The 24,410-nt window shown below is 48.9% G+C and overlaps 2 protein-coding genes across 3 annotated transcripts; one reads left to right on the top strand and one right to left on the bottom strand.

Moving 5' to 3' along the window:
• The first annotated feature begins 976 nt into the window (after window positions 1-976).
• Window positions 977-6,567, top strand: TMEM11 (transmembrane protein 11). Its single transcript, XM_026053922.1, has 2 exons — window positions 977-987; window positions 5,841-6,567. Exons 1-2 carry the CDS (start codon window positions 977-979, stop codon window positions 6,355-6,357), a joined length of 528 nt encoding a protein of 175 aa, XP_025909707.1. The 3' UTR covers window positions 6,358-6,567.
• Window positions 6,568-9,180: 2,613 nt separating this feature from the next.
• Window positions 9,181-21,780, bottom strand: DHRS7B (dehydrogenase/reductase 7B). 2 transcript variants are annotated; one of them, XM_026054178.1, is made up of 7 exons: window positions 21,764-21,780; window positions 16,436-16,611; window positions 14,603-14,718; window positions 13,689-13,899; window positions 12,927-13,019; window positions 11,356-11,508; window positions 9,181-10,644 (listed from the first exon to the last, which is right to left on the bottom strand). In XM_026054178.1, exons 2-7 carry the CDS (start codon window positions 16,584-16,586, stop codon window positions 10,439-10,441), a joined length of 930 nt encoding a protein of 309 aa, XP_025909963.1. In that variant the 5' UTR covers window positions 16,587-16,611; window positions 21,764-21,780; the 3' UTR covers window positions 9,181-10,438. The 2 variants fall into 2 exon arrangements, with proteins under 2 accessions (XP_025909963.1, XP_025909964.1); XM_026054179.1 differs by lacking the exon at window positions 21,764-21,780 and adding an exon at window positions 20,047-20,067.
• Between the last annotated feature and the right edge of the window lie 2,630 nt (window positions 21,781-24,410).

Here is a 24,410-nt window from a genome sequence, read left to right as displayed (position 1 = left end):
CGGCGGGCGGCAGCGGCCGCGCCCCGGGGCTGCCGGCTCCAGCGGCACGAAAGGGAGGGAAAAGGCGCCCGAATCGGCGCCCGGCGCCGCAGCGAGGCCCGCGTTTCCTCGCGCCGCCCTTGGCCCGCTCCRCTCCCGAAACACCTGCGGCTTGGTGGAAAACCGCTTTCACAAACTTCCTTTTTGCTGCTTTAACGAGAACCACCCTTTCCCGTTTTATTTCATTGTTTTCCAAGCAGTGCTTTCTGCTCAATTTTGCCCCCTTCAGAAGTGTCCTTTWTTTATTTGTTTCCCTGCTTGTTTTGTGGCGGCGGCACTAAGTCCGTGCGGCCGAGGAGAGGCGCGGGTCGCGCCGCGGGTGTCGGAGCGGSAGCGCGGCAGCGCTGCGGCCGTGGAATGGGAAGTGCCGCTGGAATTACTGCGTCGATGTGGTTTATGTAAACAACTGGGAACAGCAGGGAGCTCGGTGGCACCCCGGTAAAACTGTCTGCGTCTGCCCCAGAACTGAGTGCACGAAGCCTTTCAGGTGGCAGCTCTTCCCTCTAAGGGGAGGGAGGAAAAAATAGGAAAAAAGAGTATTTAATAACTTCAGGGAAAATGATCCTGCCAGCGTGAAAACTCATGCAGGTATAAAAATGAGTTGTCGCTGTGTAACTCACCCTGTGAACTCTACAAGAATTTAGCTGTAATTTAAAGTATTTTGAGCTGTTATTCTTCTCTGTCTTATGATCAAAAAACCCTTATTCATAAGCACRAGTTACCTGCATCACTGACCTTCAGCGTGGGTCAGCTGTGCTTTGACAGTGAGTGTGTGGCTGCGTGTAAGGGCAGCTGTGACACAGCAAGAGCACGGCCGGTCTGTGACCGCGATACACCCCGGAGCCGTGTCAYCGTCCCTATCGAAAGATGCTTGTTGTGTGAGGTGTCCTGCCGTACAAACCTCACGCGGGATCACCCTGTTAACGCCTCTCGGGTGATGTCACYCAGGTAGGAGTCATTCCTCCCAGCTGGGACGCTGGAGATGCATGTGATGGTGCCTCTGGATCAGGGTCCAACCCTAAATCCCACCTCCCCAGCCCGTTCGCCTGCCTGGAGACACAAGGTGTGAGAGACGGGGCTGATGTCATCACATGAGGCCGTCTGCTTTTTATTTAGCGAGCGCAGTTTTCTTGCGCTGCACAGGATCCTCGGCCAAAGACTCATTCCTCCAAGCTGAACRTGAACGCGCTAGTCCAGCGCGCTCATAAATGAGCTGCTTCAAGGGATTTGGGTGCTTGTCAGCCAGCTAGTCTAAAAGGCATCTGTGTTGGGAGGAGGCGTCAGGGGATTTGGTAGTGAATAAAATACTGTCTGCTCTGAGACTAGGCTGGATTAGCTTTTATTTAAAAAAACAGAAATACCCAGAAACTATGTCTGTGGAGACTGCATCCTTTTGTAGATGACTTTATTCATTAAAAGGGCTTCTGTAATTGCTTGGAAAGTACTTTACTGACTAGGAATAAACGTAAATATGTTAATATCAAAGTATGTTGGCTGTGAACTCCCATTTATTCTCTGTTGGTGAACTAATAAGGTTAAAAAAAAACAACCCGAAACGCTGAAAAGAACACACTAAATGCTTGTTTTTACTTCATTCTGGATAGACTCTTTAATGGAGACCGTCTAAAGGGAATTGTTAATCTGTGGCCGAAAACAACTTTTTATACAGAACAGACGCTGAATTGTGCTTGGAGTTTGTTTATAGGACCCGGCCCGATGACAGCCAGGGCACACAACAGAAGCGCTTGTTCCCGGGGAGATGCTCTAACGAGCTCCAGAAAGAGCAGCCTCCGTGTCAGCGCCGCCAGCTCTGAGGGCTGCTCTGYACCCTTCAAGATCTCTCCTTTCCCTGCCTGTGCCGCTCGGATTTCTCGTCCTCTGTTTGCTCAGAGCAATGATTGACCTGTTTTCATTAGCCTGGCTAATCATTAGTTGACTTAAAATTGACACCTCGCTTTGGTCAGGTGGCTGGTGGTTTCTCTTGTGGCCTGGTTTTGTTTTCCTTAGGAGTTGCTGTCTCTTTGCCAAGGCCGTTTGCAGATCTCACCTGTGTTCTCAGGTGCTTTTTCCCGTTTGCCGTTAATGAAGTTTGGAGGTGGATTTGTGTGGGGGAGGGAAGCTCAGTGACGGTGCCCAGGGCTGTGACACGTTGGGGCTTCGCTGCGGTGCCCCTCTGCAAGGTGCCTGTCCTGGAGCCACTCACATGAGCAGCCTCAGGTCCCTGGCTGAGCTGGGCTTTGTGTGGGCTGCGTGTGAAGTCACAGGTTGCACTATTGTAAGGATCTTCTTTCCCTGTTTTTTTTGGTACGAATCAAATGAATCTGTCTGCATTTTTAGTTTAGCTAAATGTTCAGTGCCGCGTTACAGAAAACGCTAAGGCAGGAGTTCAAAAAACCTTTTTTCTTTTCTTCTGGACTGTACCGATTCTACTACCTCTGTGCAGGTTGAGATTGTTTCTGATTGTGATTCTGCCCTTCTGCAGAGTGCACATAGCTGGAGGACTCGCCCTGCTGMAAGCCCCTCCGGCAGATTGAGCAACACCATTAGGCCAAAGGCAACACGCTGGCTAGGCCTGGCTGGGCTCCCTCCCAGGTGCAGAGCTGGGAAGATGCCGGGATTTATCCCAGGATGGTGTCATTCACACGCCCCGTCATTCAGCAGTCTGCTCCTTTGTTTTTGCCTTGGCCAGTTGGCACCTGGTAACACTTAGGGCCCTTTTCTCACTGAGGATGTTACGCCTCTTATTGTCCCTATTGATTATTTCTTAATCCGTATGGATTGCCCAGTTGAAACCTCCACTTAACCGGACAGGCCGTTGCTTCCAAGAGACGGCTAGAAGATTCCCTCYGAGCTGGAGGCAGAGAGATGAAGCTGCTTTGAGGTTTGTAGCCGGGGAAGCTGCTGAGGTTTCATTGTTCAGCCAGCTGCAGAATCCTTCTTTGGTGCTCTCAGATATTCCCATGTTAGGAAGATATTCCAAATGTAATGTGAAACTTGCCCTATAGCCAGGACAGATGCTTCTGCCCCTCCTGCTGGTAGCAGCTTTGTGAACAGTGGATTCCTTATTCCTAACCTTGGCATTGCCAAAATTGCACATTAATGACTTTTAAATTTGTCTTTTTTATATGCCATTTATATAAAAATAGTTGGAAGCAACTGCCCTCTTTCCCCGTAGGGATGCAGCTGGCACCAGGAACGCAGCATGCCCAAAGGTTGCAAGAGGGGGATGCACGAAGCCCAATCCCAGGGAACTGCCTGGATGGAAACTCTAGTGTTGCTCTTGCAGAAGAGCTGGGCAACTCTTCTTTTAGGGGGGCAGGAAGGTGATGACCGATGCAGCCCTTTTTTGTGGAGGATGGGGCTGGGTCTTGAAAAATAACTTAACTGAATTGTATTAATGCTGCTCTTTGTAGGGCCTGGTCTGTCTCTTAAAGAGCACGCTGGACTTYTGAACTTGGGGCAGTATTTGATGACTTCTTGACCTAGATTWTTWTTTTTTTTTTAACTGTGCTTTTAAATGAAATGGGKTTTATGTAAAATTAGCAGTACTTTGCACCAAGGGGATGCCAGCTGGGCTTGATTTGCACAGTTCTGCCTTTCCTCCCTGCTGGGGAGGGTGGCTGGGGGGACAGTTCCCCAAGGGAAGTGCGGCGGAGCAAATCCAGTTGCTTTGTTTGGATTTTTCATGTGCAACTGTTGTTCAATGGAAAGGCTGCGTCAGGAGAGTCTGTGTCCGGGGGCTTGCACAGTTCAGATCCTCGATCCTGCTCTGCATCCCGCGATGTCCGAAGTCTCTCTCCAGTCTGTGCATCTCGACTGCATCTCTCTCTGTGTCTTCTTAAAACAACTCTGCTTTTGGCCTCCCTTCTTCCACTTTTTGAGGGGAAATAAGATACGATGAAGTCCCCTCATTGCGGAGCGGAGGCCTTCTCATGTCACCCTGCTTGCGTTGCTGGCYCCTCGTGTGTCCTATTGTTTGAGCAGCTGCGTTTTCATTCCTCATCCTTTGTTTTTGGGACTCTCCATATTGCCAGCTCTGCAACTCGAGCGCTCGCTGTGGCAGAGATTTAGTCCCCTAAAAAGGGAATTAGTTTGCAGAAAGAGCCCATTTGGGTGCGAGGCTCTTTCAGGGAAGAAGCTTTTGTGTATTTAGTTCATGGTGGTTTTTCTAAATGGAAAATATTTTAAGTTATGCGTATTTGGCTTGGAAGGCCTGTGCTTTGCCTTCATTTTTACGAAGCCTCAGAGCCTGGCAGAGCCCAAGACTCGAGGAGGAAGGACAGAAGCGCCTGTGGCTGAGGTCTGGAGACATCCACTGTCATGCATCATCCCACTTGGCTTCCTAGAGTGAGGGCCCAGCTGCCTGAGGCTCTCCTGCAGGAATGGGTTTATTCCCTCCTTGTCTTTCCACTGACTGTAGAGAGATGCCAGGGTGACAAGGCCATCGTGCTCTTCCTAAACCTCAGGCAGGTTCTTGGTTCTATGAGCTGAATTAGCTAAATTTGGGTTCTGATTCTCTCCTTTACAGACCCACATTGCACGACACTACCTGTAACAGAAATTCAGTGCTTAGTAGTGATTTTTATTTATTATTTTAAATACAATGCTAATAAATGCTTCTGCAAGTGCTGTCCTTTGAGATTTTCCTTTAAATATTTGCCAGTTCACTGCTCAACACCAAAGCCCGTTGCTGGAAAGGTTAATCTTGCAGGCTCCATCCTTCAGCTGCAAAGGTTGCCTTAAAAACCAAGGTGAAGAGTCTCACTTAATTTTCCCACTCAATTTTCCTAACAGTGCTTGACAAGAGGATGGCCTGAAACCAGCCCCTGGCATCCACAGCGTTCGGATGGATTTTAATTTCCATCCTACTTGCAAACAGGCCCAATAACTTGCTGGAGGGGAGTTTTCCTTGTAGGTTTTTATAAATCCTAGCCAGACTCTTGCAGAAACTGCTTATTATCCTGCTTGGAGAGAGGTTGGGGCATCTTGGTTCGTGCTGCTTGAGACATTTGCTGTTATTCACCGCAGCAGTAATCAATATTGCTGATTAGCGGTGACCGCGGCGCGATGCCCCGTGCGGCACGGACCACGCGGCGCGTTGAGGGGGACGCAGCAGCCCTGGAATGGGTTTCCTCCCCATGCGTGCACACAAGCACCGTGGTGCTAATGGGGCCTGTTTGGTGCTTCCCTTTAGCAGCCTCCTGCCTCCCCATATCGAGAGGCGCTAAGCGCTGTTGGGATGAGGTGGTTTTGTCTGCTGCCTGAGGTCAAATATGTGTGTGATTTATCCTCCTTCTGCTGAAGGAATCTGCCAGGTATCCTTGGTGCTTTCTCCCAAAATATCCTTGGTGCTTTCTCCCAAACGCTGCAACTTGCCCTCCCACTGGGTGAGCTGTTAATCTTATTATTTTGTTGGAAAAGCTCTGCTGCTTTTCATTGATTCTTGCCGTGTGGTCGCTGGGGTGTGATACTCACAGCATCCCTAGAGCAGCTGCCTGGGTACCAGGGAGAGGAACCGTTCTAGGAGAACTGGTCACGAGATCCTATTTTCTCAAAACGTTCTTAGCTCCTCCAGGCTAGGAGAATTTCACATTAAGTTGTCTCATTTCAGGATGACTGTTCTAACAGAAAGAGCGTAATTAGCTGATGTGGAACGACTCTGCGTTCGTACAAGCTGCGTGTTAGAGGCTGTGTGACCTTGAGGGGCTGCTGGTCCCTTTTCCTTCCTGCTCTTGTAACTGGGTTGATGCAAAGCCCATCCTTCAGCTCCAGCTTTAATCCCACGTGTTTCCCGTTCACAGAGTCACCTTGTCCTCCACGGATTGCTACATCGTGCACGAGATCTACAATGGCGAGAACGCCCAGGACCAGTTTGAGTACGAGCTGGAGCAGGCCCTGGAAGCGCAGTACAAGTACATCGTGATAGAGCCCACGCGCATCGGCGACGAGACGGCCCGCTGGATCACGGTGGGGAACTGCCTGCACAAGACGGCCGTGCTCGCGGGCACCACCTGCCTCTTCACCCCTCTGGCGCTTCCCGTCGACTATTCCCACTACATCTCGCTGCCCGCCGGCGTGCTCAGCATGGCCTGCTGCACCCTCTACGGCATCTCCTGGCAATTCGATCCGTGCTGCAAGTACCAAGTGGAGTATGACGCCTATAAACTTTCCCGCCTGCCCCTGCATACGCTCACCTCGTCCACCCCGGTGGTGCTGGTGAGGAAGGACGACCTGCACAGAAAGAGACTGCACAACACGATAGCACTCGCGGCCCTGGTGTACTGTGTAAAGAAGATCTATGAACTCTACGCCGTATGACTTCAGCAGGCGAGAGAGGAACCCGCAAAGACGAGTGTATTGAGACTCCCACAGTAACATTTTGTTTTTCCTCTTTGAGAAGCGGTGGAGACTGGGAAGGAGTTGGTTTAATAGAGCTGTTATTTTTTAAATGACACATCACAGGTGCACCAAGGTTTTTTCAGTTCTTCGTTACACTTAAGATGTGGATGTGCGGTGATGTGAGCGAGCTGTATGTTAGGCCATGGGAGTCTAATCCAGCAGTGGAATGTCAGTGAAAGAAAGATATATAAAGAAAGGGGGGAGGAAGGAGAGCTTTTTTTGGAAACATTTAAGTATATTGTTTAATTGTATTACACAGAACCAGCCAGAAGTTATCATTGACCATTAAAGGATGAGAATTTCAAATACTTTGGCATTTTCTTTCCTGTTAACTTGGTTCCTCCTGGTAGCTTCCAGGGCTGGAGGTGCCATCCGTTCCATGAGAGCCCGAGAGGTGACGGTTCTACCCCTGTGCCTGCACGCAGACCTGCTGCTTGGCTGCATGTTGCAGCAGTGCCTGCATTACTGGCAGCCAAGGAGGTGGCCACGGAGCGGTTCTTTTCCCCTTGCTTGACTAGCTGTATTTTTGGAGCAGGGAATCCTGGTTCTCCCAGGGCTTGTGTCCTTGGGTAGTTTCTCCAGCAGAGATTCTGCTGCTTCCAGACGTTGCTTCCCTGCAATGTGGGAGCAGCGCTCCGTGTTCCCAGCCGCGAGGATGCGGAGCCGGCATCCCGCGCACCCTGTGCCCTCCTCCTGGGCCGCAATTCCAGCACTCGCTCGAAAAGGTAACTTGTGGAGCTGCYGCCACCGCTCCCGGAGGCAGCCTGACTTACAGTCCAAAACCCGAGGATTCCGTCCTGCATGGGAATTCATTTCCTAGCTGCAAAACTGTCAAAATCTTCCTCTTTGAAGAGCAACTGTCTACTGTTTTGCAAGAGGTGTCGGTGCGTGTTTGAAGGCTGCTCTCCTGGAAGGCAGGCGTGGTGCACGTGCGGGAGGGCAGCCTGGCACAGCCTCGYGTGCAGCTCTGAACGCAAGAGCAAAGGCCTGTGGCGCGAGCTGCCCGCGTGCAGGTGAGCTGCTCACTCGCGTGGGAGCTGCAGCCTGACCTTGGCAGCTGAAACGCCGACCTTGGAGGGAGTCTCACGAGGACAGAAACCAAACTCGGTTCTATCTTTGTCTTTCCCAAGTGCAGCAGCAGACGGCAAGAGCTCCCTCTCCCCTGCCTTGCAGCGGGGCGCTGGCTGGAGGCTGCAGCTTGGGTTTTTCCGCTGATGAAGCGTTTCCAGCAGCGTGAGCCCCAGCTGGGCACGTCCTGCACCGACGGCGCCTGCTGGGAGCCCCGAGCAGCTTTTGCCACCTTTAATCCCCTTCTGTCTGAACAGGCCCAGGAGCTGCAGGGAGTCCCACGACACCAACGCTTTGCTGGGGGCAACGGCCCTGGTTGAAGCCCCTGCCTCTGAGGGGACAGGGGCTACGTTGCCTCCCTCCAAGGTTAAAGGAAGGCGGGATCCAGAGCGCTCTATTTATAGCGAGGCTGTACAGCTGCCTTGGCAGAGCGAGGGCGAGAAATGCGGCCGCTTGGTCTTCCTGCAGGCAGCCGGAGGCTGCTGGAGAGGGAGCTTTTCAAGCTCCGAGGCAGCTCATTTCTGAAGTCCTGTCTTCTGCATGAATTTAAACTAGTGTCAKATCTGCCCTAGCTAAAGTGTATCTTGTTGCTGCAGAAGACCTTGGAATATTCTGGTCTTGCCTGCATGGGAGTCATTCCTCTGCTTTTTTATTTAATCAGTGCAGAAGAACTGCTAGGGGTAACAGCTCCTTTTCTTCACCAAACCTTGGTGGTCCTGCTAATTTGTGCTAAGTTTTGCATGGCCCAGAATGGTCAGTGTGACGTGAAGAGCTTGGCCTTGGTTGGCTGCCTCAGAGCCTGGCTTAACATTAAGGGCTCTGGAGTTAAAAAGGAATTTGAGCAGCAGTGGGCACCGAATGAACAGAATGAAGATGAACAGGTAACTTGGCTGTCGCAACAGGTAGGTCTGTTGGGAAGGACCTTTGCTCTGCTCCCTGTCCAAGAAACATCAACGAGTGACAATCCAGCTAAGGTGCTTGGTAATGTCCTGGCTACTGAGCAACTGGTGCCGCGATGATGCAAACGTGACATGGGGGAACGAGGTGGGAGAGGTTTCACCACATCTTGTGGCTCGGGTCCGGTCCTCCTTTCCCCACTGGTGGCTTCAAGGGGCTGGGGACAAGCGCGGCTGCTGGGCGGGGAGGTGCTCTGCAGCTCACACAGTAACTCTCCTGTGTGTGTTTCCTTCCTCAGGCCTGATGTTACAGCCCTCGGCACCCTGGCTGGTAATTCCAGAAGTGCAAAGTGGCCACGTGGCCCTGAGCAGCCACGATTTGAAACAATGGAAGATGGAGCAGTTGGACAAGGCAGGCGGGAAATACTGTTATTTCAGCCACAAAATCAAAGCCTGCTCACGTGAAAGGAAAAGCAGAGCTGACAATTGCAGAAGCGCCTGAGGAGACAAGGTAATGCCTTGTATTCACATCTCAATGGGAACAAAGATCCCAGTTCTGTAACAAAACTACAGTCTCRGCATAGGGATAACTGCAGTGTGCATCTCACCAGAGCAGAACTAGGACTAGTAACCATGTCCTGGTAATCACTGCCACTGAGATTCCTAGGGAATGGAGATTCTGCAGTGGTCAGGAAAAGGCTGTGAGAGGTTAAATACAACAAAGGTGCATTTCATGGCAATATAATAATCATTTATTTGTTATCAGATTTGTTCTCATAGGCAGGACACAGGGCAGTACGTATGGAGAAYGCTGGTAAGTGCATGGAGGTGGCAACAGGGATCTGGACCTTAAGTTTCTAGTAGGAGGTTTTATTTGAATTAAAAGAAAAAATACACACGCAAAAAACCCACTTCCGTCCTCTTTGAAGAGGCCCCAGTAACTGCGGAGCTGTTCCCAGTGCAGTAGCTGCCCTCACACCATGAGCTGCCTGGGGATCACAGGGGACAGGATTCAAGTCTCCCCTCTTGTTTTGGAGGGGGCAAAGCCCTGCAGAGCACARTGATGACAGCTTGAACGTGCCCCCTTGACCCTGAGTGCTGGCGCCTCTGAGCCCTCAACAAGCAGGTACCTTTTCCCTATGGAAGTGGTAGGAGTGGATCCTAATGAGCACCTGCGGCTGCTTCAGGAGAGGTTGGAATCAAGGGTCAGTCTTGCACAGCACCCATCCCTTGTGCACAGACGCTCCTCCCCGAGCCCCTCAGCTCCCCGCTGCTCTAGGCCTGCAGGATTAACACTCAACAGCACACTTTGCTATGCTGTTTTTCTAAAAACTATTATTATTTTCATTTTTTCAGTGCATCCCCAGCATTAATTTGTGCCGGGCATTAATACTGTGCTGTTAGGCAGTACAGAGTCCAACGGCCCTGTGCTCCAGTAAGGCACATTCAGAGAGAGAGGAAAAACCATTTCCAAACCAAACTTCCATTCTCCATCAGTTACTTTTTTCAAAATGGCACTGCACTTAACTTCAGCTTAACAGCSCAGGTGATGTGGCCTGTTCATGAGCTCTGTGCCTCCACTCCAAGCACTGTGTCCTGGCTCAGAGTGGAGGCAGGAGGGGAAGGAGACGACGGTCACAAGAGCAGCCAGCCCCACGGGGACTGTATCTCGCAGGGGCCGTGGGCTGGGGCAAGCTAAGGGCCTCTGGCTCGTAGGCAGAGGAGGTGCTGGAGGGAGGGGAAGCAAGGTGCTGGCCTCCACATGGGTGTCCCTGCGCCCAAGTTCATTCCCTTGTGTCACCTTCCCTGGCAGCTGAGCTCTTCATTCTAAACATCCATCTTCAGGTGAGGTCCAGGTGCTGCCTCCCGGCACGTGGGCCTGCCCTGAGGTGGCAAAGGCTCCTTCCCACTCCCCATGCAATAATAAGTTGCAGTGTTTGAGAAATGTTTCCAGCAGCAGCAGCACTTCCACTGAGGTCCCGGCCCGGCTGCAGGGGTTTCCTCTCCCTACAGTCACCGCTCGAGCGGGCTGAGCTCTAGGAGTCCTTGACCTTTTTYTCCTTTTTTGCTCTAGATGCCATTAGGGTGAAGAAGAGCCTGGGGAAGAGGTTTCGCAGGTAGACAGCCAAGCAGGGGGCCAGCCCGGCCACGAGCACCTCCTTCTTCTTGTGTCCCACGGCAGCGAGAACCACCTGGGCCACCTCTGCGGCTGTCTGCCCTTCGGCGGTCGCCTTGTCCAGAACTGCCAAAGCAAAGGCACGTGAGCACCGACGGCCGCGGGGAGGCAGGAACCCTTCCTGGGAGCTCTGCTCCAGCTATACCTGGCTTCTTGGCTTTACAGCAGGGATGTATAGGAGCTTATAGGAGCTTAGGTCAGCATAATTTATGATTGAGCTGGAAATCAGTGTGTGCTGCTCCTGCTACCCGGCRGTGGCTCCGCAAGGGAGCTCTCAGGAGCTAAGGCTCAGAGCTGGAAGCTCCGGTATGTTCTAGCTGTGACTGTCAATTCCAGCTGTGATTCRCTGATTGATGCTAGGGAGAGGGGAAAAAGATGCACCCGCCCTCTATCCTACTGCTTAGCTAAAATTACCCATCAGTAGTTGGGATTTGTTTTCTCTTCTTCCCTCCCAAACCTGGCATCTCTGCTGGGACTCTCCTATACTGCAGGTCTAGAGTCTTCTGTAGGCTGTACAGAGCTGTCCTTCAAAGAAAGTGCTTGGATTTGTGTGTGCTATAACATACCCTAAATTCTCAGTAATTCCAAATTGGTTTCTGTCCAGGAAGGCTCAGTTTGGGGAGGCTGCTCTTCTTGCCTTGTGCCTAAAGTTGTCAATACTTTAGGGCTAACCTGTGTGCCCACCAAAGGTCGTGTGTTAACAAGCACSCTTTGAAGCTCGGGTGTTTTGGAGAGATGGGAGACACTGGAGTTAGAGGACACAAAATCATCTCTCACCTCCATAGCGAGATCCGTCTCCTCTYAAAGCATTCAGAGAGAGGTTTGTCTGAATGTATCCCGGGCTTATCACAGTCACGTCGATGTCGTACTGCTCTACCTCTGCTCGCAGGCAGTCAAAGAAGGCCTGGGTAGCGTGTTTAGAGGCAGCGTCTGGAAAACAAGGCAAGAGCCGTGCACTGAGGAGGAGCAGCGGGGCTGGAGTTGTTCCCTTGAGTGCATTTGTCTCTAACATGAAGCCCCTTCTCCAGAAGAGCACAGCAGCTCTTCACCAACTCCTACTTGTTAATGTATGGCAGGCAAAAACRGGTAGCAGGAGTGAGAAGCAGTTTAGGAAGGCAAAATGTAAAAACTCAAGTTGGAAACTGGCTATGATCCCAAGCTTAATATTTGAGCCGCGCCCAAGCACTAGAGAGCAAACCCAAGCTGTGTCCCGCTCCCGATAAAGGAGACCTGAGGTCTGGCCAGGAGGCGCCTGAGGAGAGCAGGGCTGGGCCATGGGACGGGAGCAGGAAGCAGGGCCGGCACTCGCCGCCTCCCAGCCCTGGTGTGCTGAGTGTTACAGACCTCAGCTCTGAACCTGCCGGGCTCAGAGCCCAGGTGCCTGCCAGTCCAGACCTGACCCACAACACGACTTGGCCTAGGGCAGGATAACGCCCTTCTAAGCGGAYGAGCAATTCCCTTTCCCTGCTCCCTTTCCACTCGTGCTTGGTTCCTGCCACAGGGGCTGCGGGGCTGGGAGCAGCGCGCTGAGCTGCGAGGCCCTGTGCAGGAGCTGAGCTCCGTGGTGCCAGGCCCGGCCTGCTCCGCAGCTGCTCCGCACGCTCTTCAGAACGCGTTTATTTGTGTGTTCAAACCTGCAGCATCTGGGAGCAAAGACAGACCGGATTTTCCAGCTGCCTTTACTCAACACTCAGACTCTCATCATGCTCTACCACTTTTATGCCAGSCCTGTTGCAGCCTTCTATTTTTCTGTTTATTTTCACAGATCTACAGCTGTTGGGAGGCCAAACACTTTTAGGTCCTTGATCTTTTACAAGGCTTCTCCAGTGATTTCACCAATGTTATTTCTTATCATAGCTGATTTAGTGTAAGAGTTTGCTGATTCAATATAACCATTTAGGCTTTTGTTTTGGTATTAGTTGTACTATGGAGCTTATTAAGCCAGAAAACAAGCTTTTTCTTTCCTGGAGGTGAGTGACCAGGTAGACTGGCAAGGACAAAACGCAATGTAATCAAGGAATGAATCCTAATGGTTAGCACGTTTACAGGACTGTAGTCTTGAAATGAGAATATCAGGCAGTTTTCACATCAAAATCTAAGCAAGGCCCCCATTCTCTCTCTCCTTTCCCTGTCCCCTAGTAACTTGAGGACAGGGCTAAGGTTCTGTATGTGAGAATACCTTCCTCAACGGCTGCCAGGGGTTTATGACCCACAAACACACCAAGAATGAGGCCTGGCTCTGCCTTGCCCACATGCTGCCAGCTCTGGGAGCAACAGAGGGAAGCAGCAGCCAAGTATTTGCTCCGTGCAGCACCCTAAACTTCCCCGCCCTCTGAGGAGGTACTTACAGGCTGATCTGAAGGGGATGCTTATTTTGCCTTGAATGCTGCTGATGGCCACAATGTGGCCTTGTCTCCTCTTGATCATGGAGGGCAGAAGCGCTAGGGAGAGACAGAAAAGACCCATTCAGGATAACCTGCCAGCGCTGAATCGGTGCTTTCAGAGCAGCGCTTTGGGGAAGCCTGAGGCCAGGCAGAAGATGCTCATTTTGTGCAGGGGTTGGGCAGAGGGATGGTGCCCAGGACACCTCTAGGAGGCTGCTGGGACATTCACGTGTCAGGAGGCAGTGCGGGTGCAGATGTGCTCAGGACAGTGCCTTGTGCCTATGAGGCCACACAAAGGCTCTTATGGCCACTGTGGTCTGCACAGCTACAGGCAGCAGGACTTGCTCTTGGACAGTTCATCTGTCCAGTGTCTCCAGGCTGAACTGTCTACACAACCAAAAGGCATCCTAGGACAGCTACAGTTTCACCTGCAATGCAGACTATGTTCTCCAGTGTTTTATTGGAGTAGGCAGACTGACCAGGTATCGCTCCATAAACTCCCACGAGACTAAAGTCAGGCGGTGTTACAAACAAGATACCATCTCTTATCAGGTGTTCCCAGTGCAGTCATGCCCCAGCATCCTCAAGGCCTGCCCATAAAACAAACTGCTCCTCCCTCTTGCACTGTGTTATATCAAACACAGAGTTAAGCTGTGCTTGGTTGTGTTTGCCTGAAGAAGATAACAGTCCAATCCACCTGCCCCCAGTAATCCTGACCACAGATACCTTTCGTGAGGGCTACAGGACCAAAGTAATTTGTTTCCATCAATTTCTTGTCCACATCCAGGCCTGTGTCCACCACCGTGCCCCGGTAACTGATGCCTGCGTTGTTGATCAGGATGTCCACATGACCCATGTTCTTCAGGATCTCTTCAGCAGCGTTTATGACCATTCTAGTGTCCGAGAGGTCGAAGACCACAGTGTGAGGTTTGTGCATCTGTTGATAAACAAAAGTTAGCAAAAGGCCAGGTCTGGATGTGCACTGTAGTCGTAAGTGTGACCTAGGGGAAGGATGGGATTTCTTAGCTTTAGGAGCACAGGCAGAGCCATCCCGACCTTGTTTGATTACAGAGTAGCAGTTAGTTGATAAAAATATAATTGTGATGTGATAGGAGCAGACTGTGCTCTGGTCCTTCTTCCTGTAGCCTGTTCCTTGAACCAGAGGCCAGGAAAGTGGCAAGTCGGATTCACCTTGGCCACTAAAGTTTGCTATTGCTTCATTATAGACAACGCATCTGACACAGCCAAAAACTTGTGTGTCAGAAGCCAACACTGCTTTTTTAAACATTGTCACCAAAATCAGACATCAAAAGTAAACGCTAAGACAAGCAAGGTTTCTTTCAGACACTGTATAAGAACAGATGCAAAGGATGGCTGAGGACGCTGCACTCTCACATGCACCTATTTCCGTTAGAAGACAAGGGTAGTTTTTCAGCCAGTTGGTTTTCATATGGTTTCTGCAAGACATGACCTGTTAGCTCAGTGAACTCTGACACTAATATCTATTCCTAACCACAGAGCTGCATCTTTCCTATTGCTCAATGCAGCCAGAACAAGCCAMAGGCAATTCTGTATCTTCTATAACATGAACAGAAAGCCCAGGCGCATGAGCCAACAAGCCCTCCCTCTCCCACACTCACGTTCTTTCGGTGGTTGGTCATGGCAGAAAGTTCCTGCACCAGCTCTCGGAGCTTCTCGCTGTTTCTGCCACAAAGCACCACCTTGGAGCCAGCCGCATGAAAAGCTTTTGCACATTCTTTGCAGGGAGCAAGGGAGAGAGAAAAGCAGATATTTGAATGCCAGGCACAAACAGCACATCCATGTCATATCTGGTGGTTTCGAAAAACAGTTTTGTTTTTGAAGCTGTTAAGGGCGGTTTCTGAGAACAGTTTTGTTCGTTTTTTTGTCTGGCAAGGGTCCAGGGCAGCCTCATTATCCCTGAGCAGTAGGCTGAGCTGCAGTGAAGTCACAGCAAGATGCAATTTCCCAGTGACTTTGACAGACACATGGCAATGATGAGGCAGCTGCTGTGTTCACACTACTGTGCTGATCATGCAGTTCCTGTGTTGCTCACACACACTCCCTCATCAGCCAGTTAACTCTGCCTGTGCCTCTTAATCTTTAACCACGTGCTTTTAAGTGGAATCACTGGTACCTTGCCTAGGTAAGCGTGTATCATTTATGATAGTGGGACCTGGACTTTCAGTGCACAGGTGTTTTATCAAGCCCATCTGAATCAAGAGAAGTCMAAATGGATGCTATGATATTGTCCTCCTGCTAGTGTTGCCAGCTGTTGAAGCATCCCATATTATTCTAAACCACTTCTCTATGAAGATCTAGTGAATCTAGTGATCTAGTGAAACAAATCCTCCTTATTTGCACAAGAGACGATAGCGTGAGGGTAATGAAGGGTACACACAGCAAACAGAGGTCCTCTAGAGTATTAAGGACTGGGAAGAGGAGGAACAGCACAGATCTTGCTAATGAGTCAGTAAGGGAGCAAACTTCAGTGCACAGTGATGGACACCTAACCTGAGGCATTTGCAGCATGGGTTTCCATCCTGGGTTAGCTTTTTGTTAGAAGAAAACATTGGGAAGGACCACCCAACAACACACAGTGCTGCATCTGCCTAGTGTGTCACAGCAGGATGGTCTCTCCTGAGATACTAGTTCCACCTTTTCTGGATTAAAAATGCTAATTCTTTTACCAGTCTTTGGTTCTGACAGGCAGAAAGGTCCATTTCATCTCCCCTGGCCATTCAGCTACCGAACATCCCTGTCTTCAAGGACAAACCCACATGCAAGGACAAGATCAGTTTAAACTTTATTTGTTCTATAAATGCACTCATCCTAATGAAAGTCCTTAATAGCAGAGAGCTCCTTGTCTTTTCTTCAAGAAGCTTTTAAAAGCAATTATAGAAAGCAGAATTAGAAAACATATCCACCCATGCAAAGAATAAACATTTATCTGGAAAAAAGCTATTGGATTACTGACTGGCTCTTGCTATTAACATTACCAAGATTCTGAATTTAAAATTGAGGGATTTGTAGAAGTGGAAAGGTGCTTAACTTGGGGCTGAGAGGTGAGAATAAGTAGGGAAAAAAAAAGGACACAAGGTATCTGGAAACATAACAGTAAACATGATTTCAGAACAGCAGTTCTGTCTGGTAAGTCTTAGAAACAATCTGACTTTTCCAGGACCTAGAAAAAGGGTGTCTGACATCACAGGACTTTCACTTGCTTTGATGAGCTCTAGTTTATATAGAAGGCTTAAAATTAGTTTCAATATTTGTTGGAGAGTTTTATTTTTACCTCACGGTTTGCCCTGGGGTTGGCTGTGCAAGGTACCTCTCTTCAAAATTCAAAAGACTGGGCACTTTCTGATCATTATTGCTTTATTCCAGCAGGTCTGTCTTGTGCACCCCTTTGTTCCTCCTGCCTACAGCACCTCTCTGGCACCTTCCACACCCACCTTTGCCCAGGCCAGAGGTGGCCCCGGTGATCACCACCACCGCTTCCCGGAGGTAAGCTCGCATCCGCATCCACTGCAGGAGCCGGAAGAGGGTGAAGATGCCCAGACTGCCAAAAAGCAGTGGGATGATGACTGTGGTTGTGAGATCCATGAGCTTCCCTCTCTGAACAGGCTTCCTAGAACCACAAGATTAGAGCAAACAGAGCATTTTACCACTGCGAAACTTAGCACAGAATTTGCCACGAGGGTAATTTTTCATTAAAAGAAGTCTCACCAGATTTAAAATTAGCACAATCCTCTTTTCCACCCACTGCCTTAGACTCCCAGACCACCAATARCCAAATTCCATACAGACAGCTTCAGCAGATTTCCTCAAGGCCTCATTTAGACTTACAAAAATTTGCATCAATATCCAATTTTAAGCATTTAAACACTCTTCTGAACATCCCAGCAGGACGTTTGGCATTGGGTCTTCCTGGGTGCAGTGTGAAAGAAGTAGCTTCAGGGAAGCTGCTCCCAGGTATTCTTCCATTTTGCTTTAACTTGCTCTCTTGCATGGGATTTATTTAGAATGAAAGCGCTTCAGAGATAGCAAATGTCTATACGTGTCTATGATCCTATTAAAACTTCTTAGATTTCTCTTAAACTGCACTTGCTGCAGTATGTAAATGGCAGAGAGCAGTTACTGTATATTATCCTAGATGGATATAACCCACTCCAGCTTTCGGGGGCTCAGAATAAGCTTTTCTTCTGAGCTATTATTTGCTTAACGTGGTGAAAGCTGGGCTTCCTACTCCACTGTCTTTCAACACTTGTCAGCAGAGATAAGTCATCTGATTTAAATTAACTACATGTGCCATCTAATAGGTTAGAGCCACATTCATGATCTTTACTTTTATGCTGATACCAATTGTACAGTTTAACAGCATGAGAACCCGTTTTCTGAAATATACTGAAATTAAATCTGTGAATGAAACCGAAGCCATAGGTATCTACAAGACCTAACTCACCCTGGAATTGGATTCTGATTCCCATGTAGAGCCCTAATCTCCTAGCTAAGCCTGGCCTTCAAGGGAGAAGTTTATGTTACAACTGATTACATCGCCAAAGAGTAAGTGATACCTCTGCTGTAGACGGGGTCACYGAGTTGCCCACTCTACCCCCACAGGCTTTTATGTCACAGGGCAGTAAACTTTGTAATCTCTCCCAGGAATCTTTACATCTTTTGAGTCCCATATAAAGCCAAAGCCAAGTATTAGCATCTTTTCTCTGGTTTACAGACAAGAGTTTGAACACTGAGTCTTTACCAGGAAGATACTGGCAGGGTCTGAGCGTACAACTCATGTAATACTTTAYAGAAAGGAGAGCATGAAAAGACCAAAATAAGGAGGTAACTGACAATGCTGGGTCATAGCTCAACATTACTAAGCAGTACTCAGCTTATATAGAGCAGAAGGGATGATAGGGGCACTACGTGTCCCAGGACAGAGCTGGAAAATTGCCAGGCTCTCCCAGATTTCCATCAAGCGTTTGAATAGAGACCTCAAGCAGCTGGTTGAGGAACAAGAGAGCCGAACCACTAGTGTGATATAAAGAAAGCATTTCTGACGGCGTAGCTAGAACACAATAAAACAGCATGGGAAGAGAGCTGAGCTAGCTCTAAATAGAGCTTGACTAGGTTTAAAACCAAAGCTGGTGAGCGGGTGAGCTCTGCCCAAGCTGCTGTGGCGCTTGCTCTTCCTGAGCCTGCTCAAGTATCTCTACAGAAATATCCTGCTGTGCAATAACTGCACGATGCACAGACATGCAGGCCTAAAGTTCCCCCGTGTATGGGGAGCACAGTTGAAGTGGGAGAGCAGATTGATAGCAGAGGACTGGCATAGTTGATTTAACATATAAGAAGARTGCATAACATTCCTCTAATAATTCCTGGCCACCTTCAGGTTGGATAAGCAGGAGATGCTCATGCTCAGCCAGTCATACACAGCAGCTGTCTTCCTTATGTTGTCCTTTGCATTCAAGGGGCTCTTGGGATTCAAGGACAAGAGGTGGGTGGCAGACACCACACTGACCACTGTGTCTTAGAGAACGTTTTTCTTCAGCTTCCATTTACGACCTTTCATCATTTCCAAAGTGAGAGCTGATGGTTGGAGTGTCACTAATTTATAAGCCCATGATGAAGCTGAGCCATTTTAAAAATCTGGCCCTGAATATCTTTCCCTCCAATTCCTGTAAAGTGGAGAGGATGCTGTAAAGGAGATGAAGTAGTTTCTGTGAAGATGCATTTTTTCTGGTGTCACAGTTGGTTGGTTCTTTCAAGGTCCTTGGCAGAATTAAATTTGAGTTTGCAAGCACTGAACTCTCCACCACACTAGCTGGTGGAAAAAGAGCCCCTAAACCTACCGACTAAAAGTTAAATGTGGCTTTTGTCATGTAGCATCCCTTGATCATCACTACGAACCAGTTACGCTAGTTTAACTTATTCAACATGCAAATCCTTAATCATGTTACTTATTATTCATCTGCTTTCTAAACAAAGCAGCTCTGCCCTTAATCCTTTTTTCCATTTGGCAATCTTTCTAACCCTTTTAATGTTTGTTTGTTTCCTTGCTCTGTTTGTTCTTCTATAGGACATACAAAACCAGCGGACACTACTCAATCTCTGCCTGAAGTTTGTTGCCAGCCATAAGCAGAGCCAGCAACAGAAACCTGCTTTAGCAGCTTCCAGACTAGAGTCTCAATCAACAGGTATCACCCTGTGATATAAGAGCAGGGGAAACAGAAAGACTGGATGAAGAAGGGGAGCAAGTGAGAGAGATATAGGTCTCTTATTTAGGTCATACAGTTAATGTATGTACCTTCCAAGGCAAGTACAGAAATTAAAAAGAGCCCCAGAACAAACAATATCCCAGTTCGCTCACACTTAAAATGGGAGGACAAACAGCAAAGATGAACTGYCTGAACTGAACTGCTTGGGAAAAATGAAAGAATTGCTGCAGCACCTCACAGCTAACGCAGAGAGTTTTTGATTCACGGACCTGCTTGTATCACAAACCCATGAGTCCTTATTTTTAGTTTGTAAAATTGAACAAGCCATTGATAAAATAAATATGCAAGGGAACGCCAGCAGAACACAGGAATCAACTCAAGGCATTCTGCAATACATTCAACAATAGCCATCCGTTTCATGGAGCCCCATGCTGGGCTACTGAAACAACAGGGTGACAATTATGCTAAATTCCATCTTTAGGATTATTTATTGGTGAAAAAGCCAAACAAAAGAATCTGCAGCAACCTGAAGGAGAATGAAATAGACCACAGATAAAAAGGACTTGACTCACACTAAAAAAAAATGCTAAGTCACAAAACAAAAGCTGGCAGAAGAAGCAAAGAACTCAGCCTAAGACTGATAACGTTTTTAAATTAGCAAAAGGCATCTCAGGATGGATAGGGCCACTAGAAACAAGAGGGGGGCAAAATAAAAAACCTCAGAGCTCGTTCAAGGGAGAACTGGATATCCTCAGACATCCTGCCCTAAGACCCCACTACCAATTTTGTCCTGAGATCTGGCTACATGTATTAAGAAAAAGGGAAAAAAAAAAGGCAAAGACCTGCTATTTGCTCCTGACAATTCTATTTGTTCTTGACGATGTTTTGATGACAAGTCACCTGCGGGAGGGAAGCCATTGCTCATTACACTCTCAGACAAACACCTGTAATTTTCAGTTCCCCATCCCAAAAGGCAGGATTAGGGTGTTAGAGAACAGAAATGAAAATACTGAATTGAGGTGATTAGTATCTTTTTAAAAATRGTTAATGTAAAATAAATCATACCTATACACATGCTCATTAAAAACCCTTAAAACATAAACTGGATGTTCTCCTCGAACATCCAGGACAGGGTATTTCAGGAGGAGTTTAGTTAAAAATCTCAAGAGCTAATGGTAGTAAAGATGATCTCAAGTCCTAAAAAGACATTACAAACACGATGGTTTCCCTAAACACCTATTCTGTAGCTTCAGCCACCTAGAAAAACATTATTCTTTAAATGACAAATGGCAGCAACTGGGAGGCTATTTTCAGACAGCAAAAAGCGTCATTCAGATGAGAGAAAAAGAAGGAAAAAGACATTTTTCCTAAGGCAGCGTTTGTCCAGAAGCACAGCAGCTCTAAGCTTTAGCAGCTACCAACTTTATTCTGAAGAAAGCACAAGATCCTACCTTTGAAAAGAACTCACTTGCCAGTGGCTCTGAGATGGTGTCTCCCTCCGGTCTTTTAGTGCAGGACAGACCTCTCTTAAATTAGGAACTGGCAGCAGCCCAAGCAAATCCACTCAGTCCAGCGCTGGCACAGAGTGCCAAGAACTGCCTCTAAAAACAAACCTCGGGAATAGAGACCATGACCTTTGAAACGCGGGGGTAACTTAAGCCCTCCAGATTAAAAAGAATACAAAATGATACGGCGTGCTTGATGATTATCTGATTATTCTAGTCCTAAATAGACTACTATAGAAATAGTCCTAAATTTCTGCTACTGAAGCCAGTATTTCAACCACACGTTCAAAATTTGAAGTGAAAAGAATACCGCCTCTGTAGCAATTACTTGTTTAATTAAATGACTAAAATGCAATGTTTGCACTTGTGTAACCTGCGTTTGTTCCCAACAATAAAAAGTTATGTCAAATATAGGCTGAAGTCATAAAGAAAAAAACACTAAAATTGCTACGGAAAAATAAAAATCAAAACAGAAAAGCTCCCTGTTACAATACAACCATTTCAAAGGGAAAGCGAGGAAGGGGCTGAGGAGGAAGACCCTCCCAGTGGGGCAGCACTGGGACTGGCAGCAGCCGGGACCCGAGGCCGGCGAGCTGTCACTGCGTGTGGCTGGCAACAACGACCAGAGCACTGAGACTCCCTGGTGGTGTTCGTACTTATCATTATTATTTATTATGCGTTTATATTACTATTATTCGGGCATAGGGATTATGCAGTTAACTTTTTCCGGGAGCATCTGAACAAGCCGCTCACCTCGCCGGCGTTTCACCAAACGCTGCCCTAGAAAACACCCCCCCGCCTTTAAAGCGCCGCTTAAGGGCACTGCGCTTAAGACTTTACACAATAATAACRGCAAACGCCAGGCCCGCTCCGCGCTGCGGGGAGAGGGGACGTCCCCGCGCACGAGCCGAGCGCCGAGCGGCTGCTCTGGGCCGGGACGTGCCCAGCGCTCCCCCAAAACCGCCCTGGGGCCCGGCCCGGCCCGGCCCGGCCCGGCCCGGCCCGGCCCTCCCCTCCGGGCCGCCCCCCGCCCGGGGCCGCCGCTAGGCCCTACCTGCCCGCCGCCGTCACCATGGCCACCGCCGGAAGTGCGTCACGGCGCCCGCGCCACCAATAACGGCGCGCCCCTGCGCCGCGCCGGCCGGATGTGGCAGTTCGCCGGTCCGTTGCGCGGGCGCGGCCCGGGTGGGTAGCGGTGCTCGCGGCCGGGGGTTCCCCCTAGCGACGCCGTCGCCGTTTCCCCGGGCCGTGTCGCTGCCCCGGGGGGGTCGATCCCGGGCGGGGCTCCCGTTGGGAGGAGGGAAAGGGACGGAGCGGGGAGCCGGGAACCCCCTCGCAGGTGGGAGTGCCTCGTCCATGGCCGGAGATGGAGGGCGGCCGCGGCCACGTGTGAGCTCGAGGGCAARGCCACAACTGTGAGAAACTAAACCCCTAAATTTTCGTTATTTCCTTTRACTAAAACTATGTTCTAACTATTAACTTACGTATTTCTTTAGCTAGGACTAATTTCTAACTGTTTTCTTTTAACTCCGACCTGCCATCCCGAGGCCTGGATGAGCTCCTGGAGTTTTCCCTGGAAGGGCTCCGTGTTTCACCGCTGTCCTGGGAGCTTTTCCTGCCATTCCTGCCATCCTGTGCGTGAGCAGGTTTGCAGGAGCACTGTGGGATGCTGCAGCCGATCCCGGCTGTGTTTATCCACAGGGCRCAGCAAGGAAAAGGATGGCTTTTTAGGACAGCGCTTTGCAGGACTCTCTGCATGTGGTAACAGCATCCTGGTCCTCCCCGCTTCTGGTAAGGAAAATGCACTGGAGACGTGAATTAATYGTAATTAGATTGCAGCTGTCCTGAAGTAGCAGTATTTCAGGGAAAGGGGAAAAAAAAAGATGAAAAAATAGCTAAAAATCACACCGTGGCAGGTCTGTTGGTCATGCAGTTTGCAGGGTTCAGCACCAAATTGAAATGAAAGGCAAGAATCAAGAATGTTATTTACACAAGCAAAATTTATATCAAAAAGGAGAAAAATACCATTTTTGCCATGGCAGTGTTACCACGGTGAGTTGTGTCARTATCGACCCATAAAATTCAGCCCTGGAGAAACGTTTAAGATAGTGTTTGCTACCAAAGCAAGGCAGGGTGGGCTGTGGCCGCTCTAACTCATTCCCTTTCTTGCAGGGCTCTCACTGAGCAGCTGCTGCAGCCGAACCCGCTGGGAATCCTCCCAGCTCCTGTTATCCTGTCACTTGGCTTCCAGGGGTCCCTGTCACCAGAGTGTCCTGCAGCTGGTGGCAAAGTTGACCGAAACCGAGGGCCCCTCCGCGGCTGTAGGAGCAGCGACCCAAACAGCAAAGGGTTAAGCTGCAGTCACAGAGACAGAAAATCAGTGAACTAAGGCTCCATTTCATTGCTTTGGTTGCAATTTCTGTTTTCTCTTGGGATTTCTATTTTCTTAAATTAAGTTAGTTTAATTGGCAGCAAATTCACCTGTAATTTGGATCTGCTGGTTTGTGGGCCAGACCCACGAATGGCCTAGATCGCTGAAGGCAGTTAGGTGAGTAACTTCTGTGGACATGTCTTTGTTACCAGAAACACAAGAGAGGTGTTTATGCTCATCTAGGGCTTTTGTTTTGGAGACCATAYGGGCCTGACTGGTAAATATTGTTAGAGTCTTTTAAAGCTACCCCGTTGTTTTTATTAGCACTCAGCCTCCTCCTAGCTCTGCCTCTCACTGTGTGCTGCAAAGGGCTAGAATCCTTTTAGCATTTTAGCACTTCCTTGACAAACATCCTGCTGTTCTGCTGCTGCCTCCTGAAAGGCAGCAGCTCTGGGTTCTTTTTTTTTCTGAGGGGGAAAAAAAAAAGTCTCCAAACTCAAGGACATTCATACAGTTGTGTTTGGTGACATCTGCTTTGCTGCAAGCATCACTGAGTGCAGTTCTACAGCCTTTTAACCCTACTCTCTAGGGCAACAATTTTGTGCTCTAGTTCTTCCAGGCTTTTGCTTGTCACCTTTTTTTTTTTTCTTTTTTTCAAGGAGCATAAGATGTAGCTTCTCTCTTAAGAAAAGAGTCGCTTTTGGTAGCTTACCCTAAGAGCACCACGTAGTCACTAGAAGAAATAGGGCTCTGTGCACAGATCCCCATAGGGTAACAAAACCTCCCCTGGGGAAAAGATCCTTGAACTGGTTTGAACTGAAAGCTCCCAATTTCACAGTGCCTTTGGCTAGAAAATGTGAACGTTCAAAGGGCTGCGGCGTGATTAGAGATTTTCCTTTCACAGCCTGTGATGTAGGAGCCGAGCTCTCCTCTTCCCCTCCCCGCTTGCGTAGATTGGGTTTGGAGGAACGAAAACAGATTAGGAGGTAGAGGAGAAAATAGAGGCATAGAGGAGATAGAAAATAGAGAAAGAAGGGCAATTTGTGTTTGTTTTTATTTTTCATTTTCAGCCCCCCCAGCTAAGCAGAGCAGCCTTCTGTCTCCCTTCCAGGCAACCAGCTCAAGAAGCTGGTCTTGACTTTTGTCCCAGGCATCATTCCTGTTTGGATCTGGGCTGCGCTGCAGGGGCTGTGAACTGCTCGGATAGCTGCTCTGGACACTGGCCTCGCATCCCTTCTCTAGGTGCAGCTCCCTGGACTTGCAGGTTTTTGCATTACCTAAGTCATTTTTGCATTACCCAAGTCTTTCTCCTTTTTTTTTTTTTTTTTTT

Source organism: Nothoprocta perdicaria, unplaced genomic scaffold (assembly GCF_003342845.1).
Source record: "Nothoprocta perdicaria isolate Ctin4 unplaced genomic scaffold, notPer1 scaffold_12, whole genome shotgun sequence".
Taxonomy (NCBI): Eukaryota; Metazoa; Chordata; class Aves; order Tinamiformes; family Tinamidae; genus Nothoprocta; species Nothoprocta perdicaria.
Note: the sequence above shows the minus strand (reverse complement) of the source record. Positions and strands in the feature narration are given on the sequence as shown.